Here is a 27,960-nt window from a genome sequence, read left to right as displayed (position 1 = left end):
AAGTTATAGAAAACATATTTGTTACAAATAATTAACAAAACAAATGGTTAAATCATCACATGACTTGTACTTTACTATGGTTATATATAAATATATATACTAAAAAAATTGTTATTGTGAGTAGGTATATTATTTTGTTATTGGCCAATATAAAGTAAAACATTTTTTATTACTCGAAAATATTGGTCTTAATGTGTTTTTAAGATCTCCGATAATTTATTGCTAGTAAAATATTTGTTTAGTCGGTCAGTTAGGTTGAATGTTGGAAGAGATTTGAAATCCTTTTGAGATATATATAACGTTGACGACGCCTTTGAATTCGGGACGTGGCACTCAGACGGCACTGTTCGATGTTTTTTCTCATTTGTTCTCCAGCAAGCTGAGATGTCCTATAGATTTCATCTGATGTTAATGGCCTCCGATGGCTTACAAAGGTCAAACAGATAGATGTAGAAAACATACTCCATTGTACAACAGATAACTATCAGATACAAAATAGACCCAGAAGATAAATAGTATACACTCTGAAAAAAATACATGAATGGTCATAAAAGAGAAAAAACTATGGAATATAAAAAAAGATAATTCTATATTTTAATGGCATACCATTCTAGTATATGTGTGTGTGTGTGCGTGTGTGTGTGTGTGTGTGTGTGTGTATCAATGTATGGATTTTATTATCTAATAGATTTAACTATTTAACTAATTCAGAACACGCACATATGTACAAAACGAATGTTAAAAAAATAACATTTCTATTTAAAAAACTGAGCATTTAACTAAATCATCGAAATGTTCATTTTTTTAAATCAACACTAATATAGTTTATTTTAAAAGGTTATTCCGAAAATCGTTTCTCTCCGTGCTTTAAATTATATTTAATTTGTTTTAGTTATAAATTTTCCATTTATAATAACATACTTGTGATAATAAACATAATAAAATAATAATTATAGATTACCAATAGTAAGTTGATAAAAAGTACCAATTTTAGATTTAGAATAGTGCTATATTATTTGTGATTGTGGAATTATTATAAATAATTAATTTATTAAGGATAATATAAATTACAAAACGTGTTCTCTTTGAATTAATTTTACTATTAATTTAAACAAACTGTCATAAAAATATCACTGGTTTTTGTTTACTGCTTTTTTAAACGTACGTTTCTATATATCGTTATTGAGTTAAATTGAAAATCGTCTATCCCAAAAAATTCCAACAGAATACTAAGAATATTAAACGTTAACGAATATTAAGTTAACTCTGAGGTGTATGTTATTAAAACTGACTGTAAAAAAGTTGAAAAAACTACTCAAAATGCATGCAAAGTAAACACGCTATTCGCGTACAGAAATCTATTGAACGGTGCAAAATTACTATTTTCATCGTGACGTTTTGAAAACGAACTTTGAACAAATTAACCATACATTCATTTAAAATATTATTAGTTATCAATTTTAAACGATACAGAATATATAATAATAACATATCACTCGAAATAATAATTAAGTACGATTTCTAAACGCGACCAGTCGTGGTTCTCATGAAATAGTCATAATATAGTTAATGAATAGTATATTTATTTATATTTGTTGCTGGTAGACGAAACCCAACAAAATATAGGAACTGGATTACCTTTTTGTCAAGTCATTTATCTTTATTACGATTCATTTGACCTCGAAATATCATTGCTAATTTATTATTAAAATTTAATACAATTTTATAACCAAAAAGTCACTTTGTTTTCAAGCTATTTTAAATTAGAAAATTCTCGTTTGAAACAGTAGTCGCACGTTTCTACACAAATTAAACAACAGCACAAAATAATAATATTATAATCGTCCAAAAGCCTACTATAATATAATACAATGATGTACCGGAATTGCATATTATACAACGCGTCGGTTTACGGATAAATAATCTTTAATGACATATTACTATTGTATTTTAATAATATAACAATATTTAATAGTAATATATTGTGGGCTTATTAAAACAAAAAGTGTTATATCAAAATATAAAATTGTTTAGAAGATTAAAATTCAAACCTTCATAATATTGCATAATTATTTCCAAAAGTTATTGCTAATATTCTAAAACTGAACAAGGTTGTTTTGCTTTCAGTCTTGTTATTAGATTTGTCCTAAGCAAAGTTTATAAAACAAATAGAAATAAAAATAGAGTATGTAATTTAGTTAAGAAATAAAATATATTAAAGATTTAAAACTTTTTAGTTGTAAATACATTTTTTTTTAGTTTGATTTTTTTTTGTGCTGAATTAAATGTTTGTTTACCGGAAACGAAATTTGACTAAGTAAAAGAAAATGTAACTAGAGTTTAAAATAAAAATAATAGAATTGTATACTTTTATTTATATAACTGTTTATTTTGTTAATAGTTAGTGTACTATAATTAATAACATACTTCACAATCAACCAGACCACTGCCTAGAGGATCCAATGTATATATATATTTTTTAAACTTTTGGTTTATTTATTTATTTTAGCGTCGAGGAATTATTAACTACATGTATTATAACAATTAGTAAAATATTTATTTTTTTTTAAAACAAAACTATTTTTATAACATTACAAATATAGTAACACGTTGAATGGAAACCCCGGTCGATTTGCGGTGACTTAAATAGCTAGTGGTAAATATATTATTAAAATATAGTATAATTTGTTCATATCGTCTTCTCCACGACATTTCCCTTCACTATAATTTTTTTTTTTTAATTAATGTATTTGACTAATATAGGCGTCGGTCGATCACGAATGCGTACAGTTTAGTCTGGTGTTACCGATAACATATAATTGTCGTGATAGACATAATTCAATACGGTATAATGACAATAAGTCTCATCTGGTGTTTGGTTACCACGATATTATTTTATGCATATGTGGTACATACCAATTCATTATAAATGTGGTTCAAAAGGAATACCACAAAGGCCGGCGCGCGTTCTATACAATATATTGTTTACTAGGTACTATATGGATACATAGGTTAATTACGAGTTAATTATGATATGTTGATAATTTACTACAATGAATTACAATATGCTATATCAATAAAACAGCACCGGTAGTCGTTTCGTTGATTATCATTATCATTATTATTATTATTATTACTATTATTATTATTTTTTATTTTTATTATTATTAGTACCTACTGTGATAACTATAGTTTATTATACTTCTCCGTCTAATTTCACGATGAAACGATTTATTTTTTAAATGTATTACTTGATTACTACTGCAAGTTTCTAGAACCGTTAATTATTCAAGACTTGGTAGTCGTATTTTATTTTATTTCACATTAATATTTTATTCGATGGAATTGTATCGCGCCACTTCAGTCTCGGGTAACGTAATAAAAGAGTATTATAAGTTGTACTTTATTTTTTTTTAATAATATATTTCCTTCGAATCTTAAGAACATGATAATTTGTTTTCAAGCCGCGTGTTTTCTCGGCCAGATGTATACAGCGGTGGCGGCAGCAGCAGCAAAGCTTTTTCAGTGATGAATTATGTCCTCCTGTTATGTACCGACAACGTCGTTGACAAGTTTTATATCAAAATTGATGATACCTCCATCGTAGCTATGGTATAGATACCGATGCTTTCCAGCGTGCCAAGATTAAATACTAAAATCGTTAAAGCAAACCGCAATGTAACCATAAAATGAACAGACTCGGTGGAATCGTCGGTTTGTATAGGATGAAAATCCCGTGGTTTTTTTTTTTTTAATTATACCGAAGCTGAAACATCGTTCACCGTGGAGCATATTCTCAATTACTGAATGCCGGATTTACGAAAAGCAAAGAAATAATCAAGTATGGCCGCTATCATATTTCAGAATCTCTTGACGTGTTCAATGTTCGATCAATTCTTGATTTCTAATTAGGAGATTTTAAAATATTATCTAATATATTATGTATATTGAGGATGAATAATGCACCAGTTATGACGGTTAATGTAAGCCACAATATTTGTAAATAATTATAAACTAAATTTGGAGTCGTCAAATATACTTAGAAGCCGTAGACTTTATTTTCATAAAAAAAAAAAAATAATGAACAAAACTAGCTCTGAGTCAAATTTCAATTAGATTAAGAACAAACCAGAGCCTCAGAAAAATGCAATATATTCTCAGCCCATATAAACGTCATGATCACACGAATTCAGTATACAAATATTCTGACTGTTCTGGAATGATGATGTTTTTAGGTGTCGTTTTTATTTTAAATGGTATATTTCTTATTATATTCACTGACACTCGTGAATAATTAGATGATTTAGATAACGAGTTTTAATTGTAATCTAGTGAAGCATCACTAAAATATTATAAAATATTTTATGATTATTAATCACTTCAAAAGTTTATAAAACAGATAACTAGTTATGATAGTGAATTTCATATAAACACGTAAAAATTCATAACGACTCATTTAATTTGCAATAATAACATTTTAATTCTTTTATTTATTGCTACAATACTAAAATGCATAAGCCAAAATATGGATAAGTATGTATGATTTTCTATAACAACTAAATAGTTTGAAATGTGTAGTTAAAAATACATCATACAACATGATGATAACAATTGGATGCTTAATTATTTTTAAACATTCTAGCAGAAACATGAATAACTCAAACTCGCCAGGTATTTCTTTTAACTATCCCTTCATATTATTATGATACAAGAAAATGTGATGTTTTATAATATGAACATAATAAATTCAGCTCCCCAAATTAGATACCTGCATTTTTTAAAACATTAAATGTATTTAATTAAATTGTTTTTTGGAATGTAATGTATTACACACAAAAACAAAAAATAAATTAAACTTGAACTCAACTTTTATCAAAACGTTTCCATATATTATCTTGTTTAAAGGAACTTATTAAAAATAGTTTTTGAGTTAAACATAGTTTCTGTCAAAGATTCTGTAATATATAAGTAGAAAATATCAGCATATATAATATGAATACACTCTACAGTGAATTTAGTAATAATATAATGAAACATTTTCTAGTGACATTATCTAGGCACTTACATCGGATATACGTCAATAGATAGCAGATAATTGATAGCGTGACAATTGATAGCGGTCAATTTATAGCGTGTAAATTGATCGTGAGCGGCTTTTGACAGTATGACAATTTATAGTGCCCTAATGAATTAAATAACCAAACAATTATTAAAAAATATATATTATAGTAATAAGTATTGCAAGCCATAATTAAAATTATACATAACAATTAAAATTATTAAGTATAATATGGTATAAGTCATTTTACATGTCTGTCATAATTAAAATTTAGCTGCCTAAAAAATATTATACCTGTAGCTGGAAGTTATGTGCTATGCCTCTTAAATAGTCTTCAATTGTTCTATTTTCATAATCTAAACAATTTTTTTGATTTTAGCACTCCGATCTTAATAAATTTTTTTTGATGGTGGTTCCATTCCTGCAACATATTGCTCTATTTTCATTCTTTAGATAATAATATTAAGATTATGATATATTTTATCAGTTTTATTTGGTTTTTTCGGTTAATAATTATTGTATGATTGAATTCTATACAACGCTACAAATTGTCATACTATCAAAAGTCGCTCGCGATCAATTTACGCACTATAAATTGACCGCTATCTATTGACACGCTATCAATTACCCGCTATTTATTGACGGGACACCCTTACATCATGTGTACAAGGTCGTTCATGTACTAATTATTTCTAAGTGTTAATTTTTTTTAAGAACATTTGTTGTTGCAAAACAAATTTTTTGAAAATTAAATACTTATTTATACTTTTAAATTTTTTTGTATTTCTTACTATTTTAAAAGTCAAGCTAAATTTGTAATTTCATGCCCCTAAACAAAACATTTTTCAGAATATTATACGTTAAACTTGGATTCCAAACAAGAAGTTAATTAGTTATATGGTATAACTTATATAAGTCATAAATATTTTAAGTTTAGATTTTCAGAGTTAAGTGGTACAGGGATAGGTATTCTACAAAATAAGTCAACCATCACCATGTAAACCATAATGTATAAACGAAATTTAATCTAATCTGCTTAAGTGTTTAGATTTTTAATGACTAGTTTTTATAAAACCAGTATGATAATGGTTCAAATAATTATTCTTTATGGACATTTTTAAAGTTAATTTTTTTTTTAACTATCCCGCGGCAACTAAGGCCATTGGGAAGGGGGAAGAACTGTAGGTTTTATGGAACGGTAGGTTGGTTTTACACGTGGGTGTGAGTTTTGGCGGAATTTCTATTGGGGAACCCGAAGGTTTCTGCCATGCCCCGGAGTGGGGGGTGGCGACACTTGTTCTCCGGACACCGTGACTTGCTCGGAGAAAAATGTCGCCCGATGGTCGAGGATCGAACCCGGTCCGGTTGAGCCGCAGCCGACGCGTTAGACCACTCGGCCACCTCGTCCCCCTTTAAAGTTAGTATTTCCAACAATAACCCACCTTATGAACCAATTTCAAAATTGGTTGTCACTATATACGGTCTAATCTAATCTAACACAAAAAGTTATGAACTTATCATATAGGTAATCGGGAAGCTTTGCTCAACGGGTACGAATAAATTTAAATTAAAAATCGTGATGCATATTTGATTTAAAGATTTTGATGCTGAATATTTAACTTTTTTCGTAAAATAAAATATAATACATTATACTATAATAGTATAGTAATAATTTTGAAAGTATAAATTCGAACAGATGACTTGTTGTCTTTCAATCGGTATACAAAAGTAGTCACACGCATAATGAACTGTTATATACCAGCCGGGAAATATTAACTTTTTACTAATAAAAATATTTAATAGGTAAAAAAATTGTCATTAGTCATATTTATAATGAACAAAATATATACATATCAACATTTAATAAGGAATAAAATAAAACTAGTGAACCTAAATAATGCATAAAATAAACTTTAAAAATAATATAATAGAGAAATAAACTCCATCAGAAACCAAGATCGTAACACTTAACTAAAAAGTATGTTTTTACTTTAAAACGAATAATGACCAAAAATATATAATTTTAGACCTTAGACTGTTAGAACACTGAAGGAAACATTAGTTTTAAAGTTAACCACAGAATCAACTTTAAGCACTAATCTACATAGTTATACGGATGAAGGACTTTGATGATTATATTATAAATGTTTTATGCATAATACATTTAAAAAATGCATGACAGCTGATAGCTTTCAAAAAGTCTATTCCTCAGGCGTAATATCTTTTTAAGTCAATTAAATTAAAAAAATTCTTAATTACCTCAGTCTTTATAATTATCTAAAAAATATACCACCTAACGGCATAATAGGTACGGAGTAAAGTTTAGTAATTATGATTATTGTAGTTATGTTAAAAATTAAACTATATTTCAATGTACTAGAATTGAATTTATAATCTTATTTATTAATTATCTATTAATATTTATTGAATATGGGTAAATATTAAATTCACTCTGTTACAAACAAAACATCATACTCGAATCACGCCAACAATGTATACAAAAATAACTACTTATATAAATCTGACAAATTTTAAAATACCTTAAAACTTGAAAGTGAATTGTAATCATCTGTAAGTTATTTTTCATATAAATATTTTTTAAACGATGATGTGGTGAAGTTTACTTTTTCATTAATTATAAACGAAATGTTAAGGACATCATCCAAACAAACAACAAGTGTGAGATAAAAGCTATGGGTTTTAAATTGATATAAACGCAAGTCTTGTTAGTAGGTAGTAAAAATGTAAAATACAAAATAAACTTTTTCTGGTTCACTTTTATTTACACTTAAAAAGTGTATTTTTTTTTTTTTTTTTTTTTTTTTTTAACATAAAGGCTTCAATTACTAGGATTATTAGCCTATAATTACAAAATGATAGTTATACAATATAAAAGTTGACATTGTCTTTATAGATTATCTTATTATTATTATTATACAATGTAAAATATTCTAATATTTACAGTTTTTTGTCTATATCTATTTGTTTGAAAAATTTAAGAATGTTGTCGGAGTTATGTTGATTGAGAGCTTCTTCGATTGATGTTGGATTGTTGAGAATAAAACGTGCGGTTGAAAATGTGGGGCAATCCATAACGATGTGTTCAATTGTAAGGTGGGTGTTGCATGAGTCGCACATTGGTTTAGGTTCCTTGGTGATTAAGTAGGAGTGGGTGATATTGGAGTGGCCTATTCTAGCTCTGTTGATAATTATTTGTTCTCTCCTAGATGCATTTTCAGGGTATGGCCATTTTGTAATTGTTTTTTTGATGTTCCTTAGTTTGTTACTGGTTGGAGTGTCGTCCCAGTGGGTTTGCCATGATGCGAGTATACGTTTTTGAGCTTCGTTTATTAGGTCATTGGAGGTGCTTTTGGAAATGGAGGTGGTAGATGCTGAGGTGACCGCTTCATCGGCCATTGTGTCCGCTTTCTCGTTCCCAGGGATACCTACGTGTGATGGGACCCACATGAAATTGATTTTGATTTTCGATGATGCGATACATTCTTTGGTGAGTTGAATAAGTTCGTTCTGAGGGTATTGTTCTTGAAGTGATGTGAGTGCACTGAAAGAGTCGCTTATTATGAGAGAGGAGGAGATGTGGGAAGTGGCTACATGTTGTACTGCCGTGTATATCGCATATAATTCCGCCGTATATATGCTAGTGAATGACGGAAGTCGGAATTTTATGACTTCAGTACCATCTACTATTGCAAAGCCGGTTCCGTTTGAGCTTTTTGAAGCGTCAGTATAAATGAGCACGTCGTCGTAGTAGTATAAATCGATTAATTCGTGAAAATGAGATATAATGATTGAGTTTTCAGTTGAGTTTTTTTTGAACTTGAGAAGTTCGGTATTTATATTAGGGGACCAATTCCACGGTGCACACGAGGAGATGGGGATTTTGTTGATTGTATCTATATCCAGATTGATATTTTCCTTGATTCGGTTAAAGTTTTCGAAGATTGTGTTGGGTGTTCTTGATCTGTAGTTTGGAAAGGGATGATGGAAGTTGGAGGCGGAAATATGGTTTGGCAGGTTTAACGTCTTGATCATATATTTAATGGTATTGAAAAAAGTGTATTCTTTCGTGTGTCTGCATGACTCGGTACAACAGTGAACAAAGTATGATATATTACATTATCTTTAATTGTAAACAATTTTAATTTACCAAAATATAAACAATTGTAAACAATTAAATAACATAGCTGGAAATCGCTATCTAAGCCTGTTTCGATTTCACTTAAAGTCTAAAGTTTTTCAACTCTCCTACAGTTAGCAAACAGTTGAAAATACAGTTTTTAGTTTGTTCGATTTTTATATTCAATTTAATTATGACGTTATTTACGAAAATTTTCGTGAAATTTGATGCCACAGCACAAACTTCATCTGTTTAGTGGTTAACGAGTTCCGGTCTAAGATAAAAATAAAGTTTCAGCCCCTAGAGTGCAAGCGAGAAGAGGGTCAAAAGTTCAACTCCACTAAAAACCGGGCATTTTAATTTCATTATAAACATTAAAGTCAAATTATACGGTTGTAAAAATATAAGACGATAATGTTAATGCTGGAAAAATATTGTTTAGAAAGTCTTCTATTCAATAAGAAAAAAAAAAAAACACCTGCCGTGACACTGGATACTGGAAGACCATTAAACATTGTTCGTCAGTCATCAAATTTTCTCATCCTATGTTCTAACCGTAAGTTTATACGTCAGTGTATGATAAAACATATTAAAATATGTGCGTTTAGTATACGAGTATGTACACTAATCACGTATTATAGTTATGTACGCCTAAATTTGATAACTAGAAAATGTACAGTGTCGATTGCGATATGTTTATATCCAAGGAAGGAGAAAAATGGCTTAATATAGCATTAATAACCTCCGAACACATTAAAAAATCAATAATCTTTTTAATTGAGTTGAACGTCACAACTTTACAATAATTGGTGGTGTTGCCTGTTTTACTAAAAATATTACAAATTCATAAAACGATTATAATATTCTAACATTGTTCAAAAACTAACGCTATAGTGTTATGCTGATACACCAGCACTTATATTTTGTTAAAATAAATTTTAATCGTGTTGGCATTTCATTAAATTAAAATCAACGAGCACTAATAACCAACAACATGCAATATAATATAACAATTGTATTATAGAACTTTCGACTGACTGAAAAACGTCCATGGTTTAGTGACATGTATTACGCATGTAATCCCGAAAATATATGTTACAAGGTGGCTGATAGAATTGTTCGATGTGGTCTTATAATACCATTTAGGTCAAAACTATTAATCCTGTTTACGAGGGAAACCCGTAATACTACTCTGCCTTTTCTTAGTGAAAAAAAATCGCTTGGTTTTTCTTTTTTTTTTTAATGGATTCTAAAAACTAACCTCAACTAGAAGAAAAAAAAGTTTTCCAATTCACACAAAAGAACTTGTTAATACGATTTAGAGGTCATGCGAAAGGACACGAATGCAAGCGAAGAGAAAAGTAAAATCTACTCAGACGGATATATAGATAAAAAATATGTGAGCGTAAAAACATCCGCAGAATAGTATAAAATTGTGTTTATGTTTCCCTAAGACGTCTTTGGTAGTCATTGAGAGAGAGAAAGAGAAAGAGTACAAAAAAATTGTCCCGAGGTGTAGTTCGCAAGTACAAAAAGCTATACCACAAGGAGAGAAAAAAGAAACGACAAAAATAATGAGAGCAAAAGAGAATTTAGAGTTTGGCTTTCGTTATCAGAGAGGAAAAAACGATTTCGTTGGAGACTAACGTCGTGTGTTGTCGTTGCACCGCTAAAGTGCGTATAATACCAAGTCGAAACAGTGAATCGTTAATATTAAGGTTGCTCGGGTATTATGCCAAACGAAATATTACTGGGACCATATGTGTGTGCTTACTATAATCATACTGCTTTGGCTAATAGGCAGTATCCGTATTAATTTAACGTTCGCAAACGTATTATTACATTAATAATGCGCATACAGCGCACGGGATGTAATGTGCAACGGTGCTCGTAAAATTTGGTTTTCAATTAAAACTTAAATATACGATCCAATAATTATGTTTAATTTTCGCTAACGACGTTATACGGAATACGAAATGGAGTTTGCAACATTCCACGTAACCATCATTCGTATCAAATCATTATTAGTCTATTTGGTTAGGTTATCACTTATCGTAGTGGGTGTTTAAAATATTACCAATATCAAATTACAATTATTGTAATTTTATCATAGATCTTAAATAAATTTCGTTAATATTGTTACCATTATTATGTTATGTTTCATATTAATACATCATGGTATTTATTCTATTATGCACACTATGTATAAGTAAATATAATATATTATATGATGCATTACGTTATTGCACAATTATTTAATAACAATATTGATTAGTCTCTCGTGATTGTATATTTCTATCATAAAACACATAAGTATATTTGTTAAAAATCAATCTTATACTCATATATTTGAATGCATAAATCAGCTTGTCATTTTTAATGTCGTGGAATTTTTTTTCCGCTTCTTTTTAAAATAGTTTAAATATGCAATATACACATCGTATAACTTATCATTTTTGGCCGACAAAAGTTCTATTTGATTTTATACTGCGTTGTGCAAAAGAGGATTATTATATAAATCCATATAAATATGACTTTCCGACCACTTAAAAGTTCTATAGATAAATAATAATAATAATAATAATAAGACAAAAGTTTGCTTTTTATAGCAGCAAAACGCGTGACTTTGTTTCGTTCGATTCTGACGTCTATGGCGTATTATTGCAAATAACTGTTTAAAAGTTTGATTTAAACTTAATCAATCGCAAATACAAATATTTTGAAAATTTTGAACATCTGATGGTTAATTATTATCGTCGATGTTGTTCATCACCAAACAAAGCACTGGATTTTTATACAGCAATGATGGAATGCAATAAAGTGAGAGTTGTGCATCGAAAAGTAACGGGAAACAAAAAAGTTTCTATAAAGAAATCCTAGTGTAATTTAAAAGCAACGAAATAAAGTGAATCTCGATTTTATCAATGGCAAAACTGATGTATAAGTTTTCAATAGTCGTACACTTTCTAAACTAGGTACATAATTGCCCAATAAAGTGAGTTATAAGTACAATGTGTTTTTATTAACTTTTTCTGGACATATAGAGGAAACCAACATTTCAACACGGTCTGAGGCACCAGCGAGATAGGTATTGAAAGAATCATTTTTATTTTTATTTTCCGGAAAGGTATTTTCAGCGCTGGTTAGAGATATCATCTACACTAGCTATTTATGTGAACGGTCCGGAAACGCAATTTGTCTCGACACGTAATTCGGTGTATCAGACTCGAAGGTGTGAATAAAATTTTGAAATACACAAAAAAATGCATATAATAATAAATATACAAAATATGTTTTCGGTAAGTTTATCAGATTTCAAGCAGAAAATATCGCTGTGGTAATACGAGCTGCTTAATTTGTGACAATAATTTTTAATAATATCTGGGTAGTACTTACTAAAATAGGTACCTAAATTTCAATGCCGTCTCGAATATCGGATCGGTACCAGAAATGGACAATAATAAGTACTAGTGTAACACAAATATTGCGTTTAAATAATAACAAAGTTTTCGAAACAAAAGTAACAAACTTAGTTAATGGATCTTTGGTACATGTCGTTGATGCGAAACGTCAAATAATTCTATCAACTGCTCGGCTGTTCGTAGTGCTATCAATCGGTATACTTTGTCGTTTCCAGCAGTGTATAATATATCAAAGCCAATTACATCGAGTGGAGAGTAGACATAATATTAAAATGTATAATTTATTACAAACACAATAACGTAGAATCAAACGTGTCTGTCGTGTGTGAGTGCAGTCTTCACTTGCGTCCCTCGTTAAACGAACGTATTGTCTTAGCCGTTTCGACAAAGGAGGTGATGGTCGACGTGACGGCGTGGCGGAAAAATGAGGGCGATGGTTTCTGCGGTGGCGCGCGTAGTCTGTCTAAACGTTGTGCCAACGGAATGTTATTATGATTAACACGCGGCAAAAATATAAATTATGAGCACTTGTCAATGTCGTTTCCGCCCGAGTTGGTCGTAAGAGCTGTTTTTCCGGTCTTAAAATTCCATTTTGACGGTGGTGAATGGTAAACATCGGGGCGCATCCAAAAAAGCTTTTAAGCTGTTAATGACGCATGAACGTACGCGCATATAACACGGTGGGTTGGACGATGGCGGTGCAACGGTGGAGGTGCGACGTCGTTGTCGTTTTCATCGTCGTCGTCGTAGCACGCGTGATGACACTATATATCCACTCGACGGAGGCGTCTGATGGTGTTGCCGTCGGTAATAGGACGGCCAGGGGGTGGGCGACGTCATTCCGACGTAATCCGTTTAACGAGAAGCTCGCGGGCGCCTACTACAACTACTACTACCCGAGTCTCCGTCAGCACCCCCCCCCCCACCACCACCACCAGCACCACCACCACCCTTTGCTCAAGGTAGGAATCCGAGAGATCTACCACCTCCCTCTAGGAAAACGTAAATTCATTAATGCCACGCTCAGATTCGAAGTCACCCAATATGCTTCAACCGCGAGCTTTCGAGCAACCGACGCCGCCGACGCCACACGCAATTACGTTTCAGCCGTGTATATATAATAATATAATATACCATAGTAGAGTAGTAGCCGGTACCTACCTAATATTAAATAATTTAATATATAGGTATGAGCTGGTACCATATAATAATATATGTTTTGGATACGCGAGTGGGAAACCGCACCGGTCCATAACGAGAGCGAATCGTAATAATATAAGTGGTGTCCAGACGACAAAGGTTTGAAGAGGGTCGCGTGTCCGTCCACCGGTGCCACCCCGTACCGCTTTCAACCTGCCCGCAGTCGCGTCTCCCCGAAACATCGTAAACAGTCCGGCAACCCGAATACCTAAATCATTTTATTTAAATTACTCTCTGAAATATATTTTATAATTCAAATATATACGTGTGCATACGTGCACCTTCCCAATCCGTCATGGGAAATTTAAAATTATTTAAATATCAATGATGACTTAACCGAAAACATGAATTCTAAACGATCTGAATACGACTTACTGCGAATTATGTGAATACACGCTAACCTAATTCATGACTGTGTGTAATATTGCTGCCCAAGACTTTCATTTGTCATATTTTATTCATAATTTCTACTTTTATATTACATTATAATAGTTAACAGCGGTAATGATTTTAAAAATTAATAGAATTCGTTTAAATGGACATAAGATCAACTAGGCAGACATAATAATGAACAATTACATTTCAATACCATGTGAAATAAATTAGTTATCAATACTGATATCAGCTAAGTGTTGCTAATAAATTTTACTGCCCATGAAATTAATCTTTTTTAATACAGGATTCGTTTTTTTTATACGATTTGACCTATACATCAGCTCGCCGGCAAGTCCACTCACCCACCTCCACTCAGACCGCGTCCTACCACTCGTCGTTACACTGACTATGCGATGGGTCCGCAACCGATCGATATTAATCACTATATTATTTAATTATAACTTACTAGACCATTGGGCGCTGTAAGTTCTACTGCGATCGAGTAAATCAAAATATCCTACCCCCAGACAGCAATGTATATATGCATAGTTTCCTTGTCGCTACTAAAAACTATATTTGCCAACCCCCTCCTACCCTTTTCTTCCTCTAAATTCAGCATGCGATAGCCATAACTACAATAATAATAATATAGTAATATCTTGAATATTTAAGTATGTAATAAATTCTTCTCCGTGGGAAACTTGGCGATGGGCTGGTTGAATATACCAAGATGCTAGAACGGTCTGGCGCGAACGATCGTTTTGTGGCCAGCAGGGGGTAGAAAAACAGGCTTTTAAACTTGAGCTAACTACACGTTTTTCTTGCTATACAGTGACTGCCCAAAAACTTTTCCCAATAACTCGACTCCTACGCCGTTGAAAAGATTTCTACGCAGCCAGTGATTGTTTGTGTGCGTGTGTTAACGTTCGTATGAAATACTGAGACGGTAATAGAGTGTAGTGTATTTGTGTGTGTGTGTGTGTGTGTGTAGCTTCTGAAAATAACAATCCGGCTTGTTGGTGGAGGAGACCACGAGAAATTTGATGAAAAAAGAAAGTTTGGTATTTTTTCTCCTGCGTTTTATTATTATTATTACTGGCCGCAATTATCGCGACCTAGTGAGCGCCGTATACATTATACACTGCGAGAAAAGAAAAAAGTTTTACTTTTTCTGTAGCAAACGTTAACAATTTCCTGCTCACTGTGGTTGAGCACGCCGAACAATTTATTTATATACTCGCCATACCTACACCGGTCGGCAGACGCCCATCCTCCGCACTACATATATCTCACACCACACCATGGTTATATTATTTAATATTTTATCAGTAAACCATACACGTGTGAAATGATGACATTCTAAATGTAGTAAAGAACAAAATACACCGAAATACTTAACTCTTCGGGATTTTTAGTGCTTAAAAATGTTTCACGGTATTATATTTTGTTACCTATTGCATGAAAGAACTTCACCTATTATGGTTCGACATCATAATTCGATTTGATAACAATCAATAGACTGGAGATAAAAAACACAATGGATATCTGACAAAATTGAACGAGATGACATTAAATAAATAATTAAAGTGTCACGATTTTCATTTGGAACAAATAAGTAAGAAAAATAATCGAGTCTCCAACTCTTAGAAAAGCTATATTATATGATAAACAATATGATTTAATTTAACTACAAATAAATAAATTAATTAATGAACATACAAATGAGTTTATAGCACTATAATATATGATGTCCCTTTTATGATGGTATGCAACAATATTGTGATGTAAAACACTATATATTTAACTGCGATTTCTCTGTACTTAAATTCCCCACAGGTTATGAATACGTTATGGTTTTTTTTTTAAATTATATTAATCAATATATACATAATATATTATATGAACCTGCAGTATGTTCCATTATATATTCTTGTATCTCTCGTACGGTAATTTAACAACATTTATAGATGCAGATAAACAAAAACGGAATATTTAATACAATATACAGGTAGATACGAAATTTATTTTTAAATTTAAACTTAAATATCGATTTTCAATTTCAATTAACACATAAAATATAATTTTAAATTATTCTACATGATCGCGAGAAGAACGACTAACTGTTGACGAAAAACGATTACAGTCTTAAATTAATCATTTAAAACTTTTATTTAGACTTCCTAATCGTATAATAATTCTTATAGAATTGAAAAATTCAATTTAAAACAGTAAAAAAATGATTTTGAAATAGTAATATAACACGTAATGACTAGTGAGTAGCAACTAACAAAGTAACTGTAAGCATATAATTATGTAGAGTGATTTTTTAACATGTTCACTCAAATATTATGCTTAAGTAATGCATACATATAAATTCAAATTTTAAGAATTTTCAAATACACTATTATAGTTAAGAATTTTTATGTATCTAAATCAAAATTCAAACAAATAGTTTTTGAATTATTCATATGACTTTGTGTACCTATACTAAGAATAATATATTAATATGTCTAGGGTAATGAGTTAAGTAAATAGGTGGCTAAGACGATTTGAAAAATGTAGTTATTTCAATATTGATTAATTAATATAAATAGTTCTAAAAATCAGAATTTAAATAAATGTACTATTAAAGAGAAAAATCGGGGTAAGCATTCTCAAAAAATCACCCCGTATATCAGAATAAAACACGATTGGTATTAGGTTATGATTTAATAATATGATTCTTTATTATTCTTTATTACGAAATTCTATAACTCATACAATTGATATAAATCGATAAAAAATGAATTTATGTACCTATTGTACCTGGTGACTACTGCCAATTTCACATCACAGTTTTCAGTTTTCCCATTAAAGTTTCACCATGTTGTGTGTACACATTTTAAAATCTATTCCTTATTTATGCATGTTTATATACATTTTTATTTATATATATTTCTCAAAATAAAATGAAAAACTTCTTGAAAACTTTTACCTTTTAAATTGAGTTCGTGAATGAAAATGCTGGGGTGTCGTGTGGCAAGAATTGAATTTAACGCACGATGATCGTAATAATAACATAACTGAATAACGTGTCTAAAATTCATAACTTTGAATAAATTATTTGTGTTAAAAATAATGTTATTCTATTCAGTTAGAAAATATATTATTTACTCAGTAAACAGCTGCAAATAAATAAGAAAAAATAATATTTTTTTGACAAAATTAATAGGTACCTATCAAGGTCGATAGGTATAGATACTTTATACAACAATACATTGGTTGAATTAATCATTTAATTATATCGACTTGTTATTTATACATTATTTGTTTTTATTGGTGCAACAGCCTTTTTTTGTACTTGATGTTTTAGATAGAGTTCAAATAGCATGTTTGTTAAACTTTCAGATAATGGATTGTGAGAAAATTACCTCACATTTTTAGGGTGATATTTATATGTTCCTGTCCGATTAAAATCAGTTGGGTAATTGGTGAAACAAATAATTTAATCTTTGCGTCTTTAATGATTCACACACTAGATATTAAATGATATTAATCGTTTTTTGCATTAATATACATTTGAAAAACTCTAATGAATTAAAATGAAAAATAATCTATTCAGTAGGTAGGTATATATCAACACAACTAAGTATGTAAACATATAACTGTATTATATTATTATGTGAGCTTAAATTTTAAAAAACTAACCTATTTAGCTTAAACAGAGGACGATATATTATACTGTTATATTATCTAATGTGAATGGATGATATCGTCTTCGTAGAAATCCAGGAAGTGAATACACAAGAAATACGCATTACATTTTCATAATATTTCATCGAAACTTACACCCCTGACATTGGTGACATTTCATAGATTGGAAAAATTATACAAATATTTTATTCTATAGGATTTATTAAAAATGAACAAATTTATTTTTATGGCAATACATTTTACTAAGTATAATGTGGTAATTTAATTAATTAAAATAACATATTTTTATTGTTATTTTATTTATTACAAGATTTTAAAAAAAAAAATGGTATTTTTGTTAATTCTACGGTATATGCATCATGTATATTAATTATACTAAATTAAATATTACTTAATCATTCTTACCATGTTGGGACTAATTTTAAATTTTAGAAGTATTTTTTACTAATTTTTAGTACAAAGCATACTATAAAATATACACTTATCTTTTCAAAAAATATTTGAGGGGACTTCATTGTACATCAATATTATTTAAAAGCGATTATAATATATTATATTATCATATGGATACGCCTTCTTTTTTGAATATTTAAATAATTCAAAGTTTTAATATTTTAATTAAATTACTTATAAATTAAAATAGCTATGATAAAAAAAACTTAATTTATAATTACAAACTATTATTTTAGTATATTAAATGTAGTCAAAACAAATAATTGCAAAAAGTATAACACCAATATACAATAATTAACAACTGATCAATATTTGAAATCGAAAATGTATAGTGTATACATAGTATGAAATAACTATGCTTTTATAATCATAAATACTTTTCAATAAATTAATCAACTACCAGTTAGTAAATGACTTTACTAACCGGTACTAGTAATTTATTATTAATTACAGCCAAAATCATGCATTTAAATTTGAACTTTAAGTTATAAAGTAAAATAGAGTAAATATTTTCTTTATATTTATATTACCTATAGGCTATAATCTATAATGGTCAAAATTTTAAAAGTGTGCTTATATTATAACACATTACGTATCATAATAATAATTAACATATTATTTTTAAATTATGCATTAAGCATAGTAAAAATATAATATAAACCAAAAATAAAAACTTTACTAATTTAAAAAAAATACTTGATTTTCAATTATTTTGTTTGTTACAATTAAAATAAAATGATGTAGATATCTTACCTAATAATTCTGACCCTCTCAAAAAAATCTCTTGAAAAAAATGAATATTTTCTGAGTAGCGGAAAACCAGCCCTCATTATAATTGTTTTTCCTCAATTTTTTTATAGAATCATATGAAAAATATGCTTTCATTTCAGGATATATAATATGTATAATGTATGTATAGAAAGTTTCAAAATAATTATGGAAACTTCTTATAATACTTCATTTCTAGTGTTTCAATGGTTTTTTTTCTTTTTACTTCTTTATATAATAATAAATTTTACTTTGATAATTTTTATCTTCAAAAATTAATCATCCAAAGTACAATATTTTAACCACATCAAGGGAAAACATATAACAATATGTATATTAAAGGCTGTTTTATATAATAATAATATGAATACCGGAGTGGTTGTCCTTCCATTGTGCACCTGTATACGATGTGCGTATAAATACTATAGACGAGTACAAAAACGAGATAAAAAAACAAGCACATATTATAATATTTTACCTAGCAAACAAATATACGGCATTCGTGAATTTAAGTTACGTCCATACGAAAAATATAAAATTAAGAATAGCCACCATTGTTTTAATTAGGTATGAATTAATTAAGGTTCTGGAAAAAATGCACATGAAATAATTATAATAATAATTATAAACTGAGAAATTAATGTCAAAGAGAGACGGATAAAACGGCGTGTGCTCTCGTCCAGATAAGACGGAAACTTATCTCTTGGCGTTTTATTTTAAGTTTCGATTTCCCAGTACAATCGTACGCCACGGCCGTTTGAGAAAAGCAATGCGAATAATTAATTTAAATGAGAAAATTGATTAGAAATTAATGATTAGATATTGCAGCACACAACAACAGTATAAACAGTGAGTGTGTATATATGTTTAATTTATTGAACGGAACATGTCCATTACATACACTGTGATTCACCTCCTCAATCAGGATCACAGACGTCAAAAGGCTGACACATAAACCATCGATGCATTCGTTTTGATAATAATGGTCCGTCACATCATAAAATGTAAACGATGATACAGGATTGAATATTATTATTTTGCTGGGCCACGTCGTTATTACACCGTGCCGTCGCGTGGTCTCGCTAGATAATAATATTATTATTAAACATAATGGAATTTTGCAATACAATGGCCGATAAACGGTTTTGCGATGGTATAATAATTATTATCAGAGGTGTGTTCTCGAATTCCGTCAAAAATAAATAGATTGTGGGTCTCTCACGTATGTATTGAATATAAATTATAATAACCATACGAATATATGACCACCATATTACTTCGGTTATTGCATCATATAAGTACTTGATCAATTCGTACAGTTCAAAATAGACATTATGCCCGTGTAAACGAATACAATACCCCCCGATCACTAGACCAGTGTGTATGACGTATTAAACTTGAATTTTATGAATTTTAATGACCCCGGTTCCAACGATAAAAACATAATAATATTGTACTAACAATTGATTTCCCTATGTCTTCGTGTAGTGCATATTATAGAGGGTCAATATTATATAATTAAGTCCACAAGTCCAGTCCTATAATTGTATAGTCGTACAAGTCCGGTGTTTTTATGTATTGACAAATTTTTTTGTATACTATATTTTTATTTTTTATTTTTTTATTTGGTCTGTGCCATGGTAATTATTAAGTATTATACATCGTAGTTTATGATTTTAATCATATAAAAATAACAAGACGTAACTTAATATTTTTATTTTTTTCTCTTTTTAAAAACTTATTATGGTGGTGTTCAGTTCGATTGCTACGTCTTAGTTGTTGAGGCTATAAATTCTCTAATTTGTTTTGTGTATTGGACATATTCTGTAATTATGTGGTTGACTGAGATTTCAGAGTTCCAAAATAATTGCACCTTGATTTCTCTTATTTTGTCAAGAGATATCCATAATATTGTGTAAAGGATTTCTGAAATTTTACTTAGTTATGGTCCCAAATATTTTATATAGTTAGGGATTTATAATATACTTAAACATTTAATCGAATAAAATATAAGGTATATTCATTAAAAATTATACAAACATATTTGTACTAAAACCCATAATTACACTAACCTGTTATTTGTTATTTATTAATTATTCGTGCGAGTAATCAAAACAATGTTAGTTTTGTATTTCAATCGAATAAATTGAAAACCTAATTATACTAGTATACAATTAGTTGTTTATTTTGAATTCTCCATAAGTTAGAAATAAATAATTTGTTTAACATCCTCAACTTTAGTTTTATTATATTTCTCGATGATAGGTTTCGTATTTAATATGTTTGTATTTATTTAAATCATTTTATTTTTTATTTTTACATAACTCACACTTGCATTACCTAATTATATTTAGCCCATCTAACTCATAATCTATCGCCATAGTACAAACTGTCTACAAGAGTATAAGCAATTTTTTCCATAAACTAGTTAAAACCTAGATTAATACTTTTTAAATACAGGTGATTAAATAAGTGTTCTTTAAATAAAATATAAATATGCAATTTTCAAAATACAACTTATGTGGTGAATAAATTAGTGTGATAGTTCAGATGGCATATACATTTTACATAAATGTTGTTGATATTTTCTATTAAAACCCTGATTTTAATTTTCACTTGTTATAATACAAAAATTACAATGATGTGATATCTGAAATAAAAAGATAGAAGAAAAAGATCAACCAAAAATACTATAAGAAAATTTATAACTTTACTAATACATTTGAAGAACTTATAAAATGCTTGAATTAAAATAACTTTAATGTACTTGGATAATTTGTTCTTATTATTATTGTGAAAAATGAATTTGGATAATCACGCAAATTAAAAACATTACTCAAAGCTTTAAACTTTCGACATAAAACCCATCTGTGAGTATTTGTTTTTTTCAATGTGCTGAAGAACTGAAAAAACACTGTGGTTTTACGTTCTTAATTAAAATGTCGACGGCTTGAAACAATTTTGTAGACCACAAAAACGAAAAACTTTCGTCTTAAGCCAGTTTTTACACAGTTTACCCACGCACTTCACCGCATAACAAAATCGCTTAAACAATACTGAAACCTCGGTGTCACGAACAATAATGATCAATGACTATCATGATCATTTAATTTTAAACAGCATTTGAAGCATAATAAATTTGAAATTAAATGCATTCTCGTATTCACATACTCAATTACTTTCCAATTGAATGCAAATTTCATTACGAATTTACTTTTATTCCAAAAACTATACGCAATTCATGTTCATTTTTACTCAAACCATATTATAAATAACAACGAATAATAATAAACTAAGAAAATACACATTTTTTTTTATTTCAATACATGCATAATAATTAATAACAAATATGAATAAAAAATATTATATCATAAAGAATAATTTGATTTATATAGTGTCAGTTTATATTTATGTTGAAAATATCTTATTTAAGACATTAAAGGGAAAAATCAATAATCGTATAAGCAAAAGAAGTCACCTGAAATAAATCTGCCTGTCTAGAGTAACACCAAAGCCTTAGAAGAGGCAAAAATGTTGAGTATATATTATTTTTGTACGTGTGTATACCTACTGCAGATATAGTTCTTAGAGAAAACATTTCCAGAGTATAGAACAATACAAATTGTGTATAGCATTTTGATTTTAAAAATGAATTCGTTTTTTATTCACGTTTGCGAATAAAACGAATATGACGTGTTCCTTTTATTATTTATGAACTGAATGCGTTCGAGAGTGCAATCGTCGACAAAAACGAACGCTTTCGTTTGTATGCATTCTTTCAAACTTGGTAATTTTCGAGCCCAACGTACGGTATTTGTTTTATGCACTTATCTATATACTCGTCAGATATACAATATTATGTGTAAGACATTGAGTGTGTATTATTTCAGATCTTTATAAAGGCCGACATTCACACGCGTCATGCAGCCGACGCAGAAAAAAAACCAATGAAAAGCTACACCGCCCACACTGTATATTATATTTTATCAAAATATAGGTGCCGCACACGGGTTTAATATTATTTGCAATGAACGTTCATGTCGTAAGGTCCCAAAGTTGGGGAGGGGAAACTTTTAACGATAAAATCCAGCACCGAGAAGGTCATTAAGCGCTCGACCCCAATTAGTATATTGTGCGAGACGCTTACACGCAACGTTTGAAGATAAAACACTCGACTTAGATGGTTGAATGTGGGTAGAAAAATTATCTTAATTTTTTTTCTCTTTTTTCCAGAAAAATACAACCCTCAGCAGCAGAAGAAACAGGTGTCCGATTTTTTGGTCCGGCCGTTTTTTGACACATCTGTATCGTCCAACATCACCACGCAACTAGGTGGCCACGCGTACATGCCATGCAGGGTGAAGCAGCTCGGTAACAAATCGGTGAGTGTGTACAATAATCAAAAATCAAATTATAAACTATATTATAATGCCTCCTATTTTTTGTGTATTCAAAAAATCGAGTATAACCTGCGATCGCGGGTATAATTTTGCATACCAAAAATTCTGAGTAAATCCTGCAGTTTAATATAAGTAGGTATATGAATTCTGACAACTGGTGCTTTTCATCCTCACTTACAAAGTGTGGATACAGAAAACTTAATCATTCGTACGTCTCAGCTGCCTTACGTATATCAACTTGACTACCTTTTTGAACTTGCCAAATGCCAATATTGCAAAGAGATCCATTTATGGGTTTTATATTAAAATAATTTCAATGAGATGGAAATATCACTTTGGGTATTAATATTCGGTATTTTCTAGTCGGTTTTCAAAAGTACGGTATTATTACTTTTAATAGGTGTTAAAAGCTTGCAAAGATCATTTTTTTTTGTCACAGTATGCATTCTAACTAAATCACGATGTAGAGAAGATATTATCTTATCTACATCATGAACTAAACCTATAAAAATATTCCGTAGAATTCTAGAGAGGTTTGATAAGACCCAATTTAGAATCTTGTGGCAGTCAAGTTATAATATACGGAAAAATCATTGACTATATAATATTATTCTACAAAGTCATCCAATTAAAAAGGCGCAATTTATAATATTATCCGTAAGAGCCATTTATTTAATAATAAAAAAATACAGTCATCGGTAATATCAGTAGGTACTTATAAACAATACGAGAATCATTTACGAACATTCTACATGAAAATAACGCTAAAAATATTGATATATCGTATGATTTTACCAAACAAAAATATCGCTAATGGGACCGTTACCCGTGTGGGATTCAAACATAGGTACTTATATAATATATTTAATAACCCCGAGTGGGTTTAAGAAACCTATATACCTAATAATTGTGGCTTGGTGAGGCGCGGTCATACGCTCAATTTGCGAAAACGCACTGAGTGTACGTATCGGCCGCAGTTCCTATCTCCCGGATGGGTGACCAGCTGGGATTTTTAGCAACATATCATGTATTGCATATACATACACAAACACGTGTTACAATCCTACCCACTTAGAAAAAAACATACAAACTCAATACACAAAAATAACCCCTACCGTACCACCCCAAACCCAATGGCCTATGTATAGCTAATGGCCTTAGTCGCCGGGCTTAAGATCAATAAAAAAAATATATACCTAATTTATACGTAACAACGTAGGTAATATTATATTAGTAATGTTAAAACTAACGGACGTACGGATTTTGCAGTCAGCCAAAAATCGACGACCGCAAAATGTCAAACGGGACGTCCGAAAAACTCGTTTCTGGATTAACGACAACTAGAATGCGTGTTATATACTTTTCAGGAAATAACGACCGCAAATTTCACGAGTGCAGTGGACGCGAAACGACGGGCGGATCCCGCGCAGTAAATTAAAACGCTCAAACAATGTGAATTGCGCGCGCTTGGCCGTTATTCCGAATCGAACGTGAAGGGAATTCGATTAGCTGTGGTGTATAATATAGATAAACTATATATATATATAGGCATATACCAATAATAGACTATATAACGTTACCCGACGGAACGTTTTTACAGCGCCGGATGAGGATACAATATTCAAGTATATATAGGTTTAGACAACCTAACACAATTATAATGATTAGGGCTAGGATTTATGTGCAATAAAAAATTGTAAAATATGCATTTTATTTACCAAAATATGCAAAAACAAATTTTAATTATAATTCATAATTTTTTATTACTTATTATCAGCTCATATTATTACATTAAATATTAGTTAAATTATACGTAACTTGGCACTTTCACTTTGAACTTTCGACATACACTGGACACTGTTATTAAAATCATTCAAATTATTAAGCATAAACGTCTGCACATTTACGCAATACACGACGTACCAATTCAATTCTTCTGTGCTATCTCACTGCATAACAATGTGTAAGTAATTCTACCAGTCGTCCACCAACGATAAGGTAACGAACGGATATTATATGACCTAAGATAAAATAGGTAGTATTTATGCTATATATTTACGAAAATTTAACGGATAAACCAAAAACTGTCGGTTTCGTGAAGTAGGTACCATTTAAAATTAACAATAACTTATAAAAATTAAAAATGTTAGTTAAAAAATATCGAATTCTAAAAAAATCTATGAATATGCAATTATATGCATTATGTCCAAAATATACAAAAATATACAAAAAAAATTGGTCCTATTTAAATGAGAATAAGCCAAATCGTAGGCAAATCTGACAACCAATCAATTTGGACTAAAGGAAAAAAACATGCAAATGCATATAAATCCTAGCCCTAATAATAATTATATATTTACATAACGATTTGCCGGTTTTTATATTAAACAACACCGGTACGTTTCTAGAAAAATATAACTTTGGCGACTTAAATTCGTGGAAACTTCTAGCACTATTTCGAGTAACACATTACTTCTAATCCCTGAGATATCTTGTTGTGAAAGGTATTCAGAATAACCCTACTTTAGGAGGTATGAGTAGGTATAATAAGAAAATAGTCTTAAAAATTGGTTTTATTGACTTATGACCATGGCGAATTATTACGTCATGATGTTTTGAAATTTTTAATTCAATTTTAATTGTTGAATGGTTTTTTTTTAATTCCATATTAATATTATTTTTATAATCATTTTATAACAATTTGCAGTTTTGGGTGTTCGGACTTAAAATAATAATATATACCTATATCAACAAACTAATCGATTTATTTGTGACTCTAATTTTTAATCAAGTTGATAAATTTACAACCATGGATTTTTATTTAATGACTGCAAAAAAACCAGTACTTTATATCATTAGATTCATTTGATTCTCGTATTTTTATATTTATTTTTGAAATAACAACTTGCATAAAAAACTATGAGATGTAAAAATCACAAATATTTTATGAAGTATTCTACTGTTGAGTAACGTTTAAGTGACATTCATTAAAATCACAATGCGCACTAAATTAAAATATTAATATACATAGGTCCATTAGGTCCTATTATGATTTTTGGAACCAATTCGTTTAATGTTATGTTTTTTAGAGTATTTAACGACAACGACAACGATCAGGAATTTTGATACAATTTCTTTGCCATAAAAATCACATGACGAATGTCTTCTCCTTCTAAACACATATATAATATATCGAATGATCAATAAAGCAATAAATTATAAATAGTAAATATTGTAATATTAATATTTTTTTTCTACATTTTCTAAACTCTATGAGCTTGAAGATTACTCGCTGATCCCGTCGAGATGATTTTAAAACACCAACGAGGTTTCAATTATTTTTACTATACATTATTGTTCAATCGTATTTTTATAACTAGCAAAATAAATGAATAAATGGAAAGGACTATGATGTAGGTGCACTTTTCGTTAACGAATGCGATGACGTGATGTTCCCGAGTAAGATGTATTTTATAAATTTAGTTGTTCCATATCGGCGACCACTTAAAGGAAACTGACACCGTAGTCTCGTGGTTTGAACATAAATTATATAGACAGAACTACAAAAGCATACAAATGAATACAAATACCACATACGACTTTCTATGTGAAAGACTGCGTATTACTCTCGCCTCAACCACTTGTCGTGGCTCAAAAATAGCATGACCGATAATTGTTAACCTAACTTTTTGGAACACATTGAGTATGTACGTAGCAGCCACTACGAGAAAACAATTATTAATCCATGCATCATGGTAAATTATGTGATAATATTGTTACCGCGATAAATAGTGATTGTCTTTTTCCAGATTTTGAGGGAAGAAATGTAAAAGACTAGTCTAGAACTTAAAAGGCACTAAATTCTTGCCTACTCCAAAATAGCATGATAACAGAACCACTGCTGGTGCTATGTACTGACGTCCCGCTAAGACTCCTAAATCCGCGTATGCGTAGATGTGCGTATAAGTGTCCCTGAGGCGTATGATTTCGCCAACCGATTACGTTGTGTAAGACCCCAATAGCTGAGTAGAAGGCCACACTAAAAGACTTTTCCTAATTATCGTAACAATGGAGATTAACTATGTGTTAGTTACCATACCACCTAATAGGGTCGTCGGTTAAGTATGAATTTGTAGTATTGGCAGGTACACATGGAGATCGTTAATTGTTTTAACCTACTATGGGCATCGGTTCATGGAGATTACGAGTGTCACGAACTCGCGAATAACAGGATGTGAAACGAACGGCCGCACGAACGTGGGATGCTGCGATATCCTAATGATACGCGAGGACGCATTTGCGCGACTCGACCATGGACACATACTTATCCTATCGATAGGAGAGGAAACGCAGAGAGTAGGCTATATAGGAGAGCCCCGATTAGACTCGAATCAGACGTGAGCCACCAGAGTCAGTGCAAGCACCTTCACGCCAGACATCATTCCGAATTAA

General features: G+C 30.2%; 1 protein-coding gene across 1 annotated transcript in view; it reads left to right on the top strand.

Annotated features, from left to right (window-relative positions):
- The window catches only part of LOC107173971 (zwei Ig domain protein zig-8-like), a 483,155-nt gene that overhangs the window by 439,400 nt on the left and 15,795 nt on the right, over positions 1-27,960 (top strand). The window contains exon 3 of the mRNA XM_089226338.1: positions 23,342-23,490. Coding sequence (XP_089082464.1) covers positions 23,342-23,490 — 149 coding nt within the window. The remainder of the gene's footprint in view (positions 1-23,341; positions 23,491-27,960) is intronic.

The sequence above is a fragment of the Diuraphis noxia genome, unplaced genomic scaffold, assembly GCF_037042655.1.
Source record: "Diuraphis noxia isolate RWA-SAM2 unplaced genomic scaffold, SU_Dnox_SAM2 contig0004, whole genome shotgun sequence".
Classification (NCBI taxonomy): domain Eukaryota; kingdom Metazoa; phylum Arthropoda; class Insecta; order Hemiptera; family Aphididae; genus Diuraphis; species Diuraphis noxia.
The sequence above is the reverse complement of the archived record's forward strand: the minus strand, read 5'-3'. Positions and strand labels throughout refer to the sequence as shown.